The 3,682-nt window shown below is 47.9% G+C and overlaps 1 protein-coding gene across 1 annotated transcript in view; it reads left to right on the plus strand.

Moving 5' to 3' along the window:
- The window catches only part of LOC106941171 (transcription factor COE3-like), a 39,969-nt gene that overhangs the window by 22,303 nt on the left and 13,984 nt on the right, over positions 1–3,682 (plus strand). The window contains exons 9-10 of the mRNA XM_015024114.1: positions 2,860–2,993; positions 3,203–3,329. Coding sequence (XP_014879600.1) covers positions 2,860–2,993; positions 3,203–3,329 — 261 coding nt within the window. The remainder of the gene's footprint in view (positions 1–2,859; positions 2,994–3,202; positions 3,330–3,682) is intronic.

Consider the following 3,682-nt stretch of genomic DNA (forward strand, 5'->3'; position numbering starts at 1 on the left):
TCTATGAGGTAGAAAATGTATCACAGTGTGAAGATGAATTATCCTGACAGTGAAGTGCAGTCGCACAGTGTGCCGCTTTGTGTGTGTGTGTGCGTGTGTGTGAGTGTGTGTCACAGTGTGTGTGTGTTTAGTGTCAGAATGTGGATCTTCTGTTCTCTGAGGAGATAAATTTGCAGTGTGTCCTAATTTGCTGCTCGTAAATATCAGCGGTGATACAGCAAGTGTATGTCAAGAGTGTGTGTGTGTGTGTGTTGTGTTTTGCTTGTGTGTGTCTGTGTGTGTCGGGTCGTCCCTCCTTATCACATAACATATTGAGAGCTTAATCTGTCCTGCGTGGAGATTTATGGCTCGATTGTTCGCTGGAAGGAGGTGAAGAGTAGAGCGCTGATAATCGGCTAGAGATGCTGAGGGTTGCCATGGTGATGAGACTAGTCAGCTGATCACAGATCAAAGTTTATCTTCAGATAAAGGAAGTGTAACCCTCCGCGCTGGAGAACAAGAATCGCATGATGAGGGTCACTCCAGGGTTTCTGGTCCGGGTTCTGAACATGCCAAACTGATTGGACCAACCAGTTCTGTACTGAATATCTATAGAACCAATCACCAGCGGTGTGTGTGTGTGTGTGTGTGTACAGGTTCTTTCTGAAGTTCTTCCTGAAGTGTAACCAGAACTGTCTGAAGAACGCAGGGAATCCTCGGGACATGAGGCGGTTCCAGGTAAGACCACTGGACCGGCTGACGTACCCACAATGCACTGCAGCGTGTTGACACAGTTTGGAATAATAATATTATTAAAATTATATTATTGATCTGGTCAATGATGAGGTTAAAGGTCACAGAGCAGCTGTTCCTGTGAAGATGTCATGGAACGTTGTAGATGTTGAGGAATAATGGATGTGTGCGATCACCATCCTCTGCCGGATCTGATGGGCCTGTTTGTTTGCAGGTGGTGGTTTCTACAACCGTCAACGTAGACGGCCATGTTCTCGCTGTATCAGACAACATGTTCGTCCACAACAACTCCAAACATGGCCGCCGAGCTCGAAGATTGGATCCATCTGAGGGTAAGCAGATACAATTCTGTCTGCTGATCAGAACCAGATGGGCAGGATGGCCAGTGGGCTTGGTTCTGTGTGGGATGGACGGGCTGAAGGTTCTGTGTTGGGCGTTGACCTGACCTGGTGCACAGTGAATGCAGTCTTGAAGAAGCTGTGCCTGTAGCTGCACACGTTTGGGCCGCAGGAACCCAGAGCTGCATAGACAAGGCAGCCCAGCGGATTGTGGGTAAGAAGACCAGACAAATCCCCTGTCCCCAGAGAGGCCGTGACTGAGTGTGTGTGTGCGTGTGTGTGCTTTCAGCCTCTTTAATTGCCCTCCTAATTAAAGACAGTCGCCATGGAAACCACCCCTCCCACCTTGAGTGCTGCAGAGTCCCGTGGGTCCAACTTGTCTCTACCCGCTTGTTTCTTGAATCGGCCGGTTTTCCCTCCCAGCCTCTGACAGAACCTCAAAGCTCTGAATCCCAAATCTGAGCGTCTGAACTTGAATGACCTGCGTTAAGAGTGTCAGTCGGGTTTCAGACGCGTTGTAGCTCTGAATCAGCGCTGCTGAAAGTCATGATGAAGGTTTTTCTCTCGGCCTGGTTCTGGTTCTGTTAGAGCTCAGGTCTGGTGCTGATCCAGTCGACCACATTGTTCTCTGAGAACGGTTTGAACATGAAGGCATGAAGGGAACAGCAGTATGCTGGTTTAAATCCCATCTGTGAACCAGCAGGGTGGCTGGTGGAGTCCCACAGGGCTCTGGCTTTCTTTACACAGTTTTTAAGCTGTTTTGAATAATTAATTGAGCATACTGTACAGTTTGATAACTAGGATCAGTTTCAATCATCAGTTCAAATGGTTATTTTTGAATTGCCTAGAGACGCCATTTGTTGCAAGTTGGAGCTGCATAACTAAACTGGATTGAATTGAATCAGTTGTGATGATTGGTCGGGCTGCTCAGCCGGGCTGTGATTGGTCGGGCTGCTCAGCCGGGCTGTGATTGGTTGGCAGGTCCTTTACTGACCATGTTTGTCTCCTGCTGCCTGCCCCTGTTGAGGAACCTTTCCTCCTGTCTCTTTCCTTCAGGGGGTTTACGGTCCTACAGCTCATGTGTCTCAATGGCAGATTGTTGGAGAGGCATCAAGGGGTCAAAGATTCGTTAGGAACACCTGGTGGACTCAGCCACGGTGGCCTGGTTCTGTTCTTACTGTCCATGGATCAGAACCGAACAGCAGAACACACACAGCAAAACTAAACACAATAGAATAGAATAGTTTGGTGCTGTAATGTCATTTGAAATTATCAGTTATGAGATTAGCTGCTCTCTTTCTCTCTCTCTCTCACACTTTCTTTCATTTCACTTTATAATTAATCTGCAGCTGTACTTGAGAGGAAAGCGAAGCAGCTATTACTGAGTGTGTGTGTGTCTGTGTGTGTGCTGAAGTTAGCGAAAGAGGATAAAAACCACGACCCAATTAAGACGCGCCTTGTGTGTCCTCTTATGTAGATGGGGGTTTCCAACCTGTGACTCTGGGCCTTCTCAGGTCACCAGATGCATCAAAGCGGGTCGCAGTAGAACTTCAGACCTGGATCTGACGAGGCTTTACCGACTTGATCCTGGATTTACTCTGACCCACACCGGGTCAAAGTTCAGCACAGAGGCTCAGATATTTACGTACAGCTCCAATATACATCTATTCTATTCTAGTGGTGACCAGCTGGTGACTCTGGGTCACACGCAGCACCTTCTCTCTCCAGACTGTCGTCTCAGCAGGTAGTTTGTCCCAGTTTGGTGTTAACTGGTCTGTCTGTGCTCCAGCAGCCACTCCCTGTATAAAAGCCATCAGTCCCAGTGAGGGCTGGACGACAGGCGGCGCCACTGTCATTCTCATCGGAGACAACTTCTTCGATGGACTCCAGGTTGTCTTCGGCACCATGCTGGTGTGGAGCGAGGTAACGCACACCAACCAGTCACATCACCAGTAAGCACCAGTTAGATCCCAGTCAGATGGTCATCGTGTTTTATCGTCTCAGGTCAGAAGAAACAGTGAGGCCTTCATGTCTGACACTTGCTCTCCTGATTTCTTATTGGACGAACTCTACATTTAAAGGGGACACAGTCCAATAACACTGTCTGGTGTTTCTGATGTCTCTGTGTCCAGCTGATCACGCCCCACGCCATCCGGGTCCAGACTCCACCCCGTCATATCCCCGGGGTCGTTGAGGTCACGTTGTCCTACAAATCCAAGCAGTTCTGTAAAGGAGCGCCAGGACGCTTCGTCTACACGGGTAATACTGGGACACATTGAGACAAACTGGGACACAAGGAGACACTTCCACAGTATAAACATGAAGAGCTTGTAGCAGACATCCATTCTCCCTGATCCATGATGGAAGCCGAATTGTTCCTCCTGAATCATCTAGATCAGGGCTTCTTAACCTTTTGACCCCGGGGCCCATTTAAATATTAACCATCTATTGGTTTACCAAACTGATCTGGCTTTTGTTCCATTTGAAAATCAAATGTATGTATGGTTTACCATCAAAAGCATAACATATAAATTACAGCATAATGTGATAATCACAAGGGGCCTCATGTATAAAGCGTTCATGCGCACAAAAAATGTTCGGCGCCATATTTT

Source organism: Poecilia latipinna, unplaced genomic scaffold, assembly GCF_001443285.1.
Source record: "Poecilia latipinna isolate Pla-1442-1.1 unplaced genomic scaffold, P_latipinna-1.0 Scaffold3529, whole genome shotgun sequence".
Taxonomy (NCBI): domain Eukaryota; kingdom Metazoa; phylum Chordata; class Actinopteri; order Cyprinodontiformes; family Poeciliidae; genus Poecilia; species Poecilia latipinna.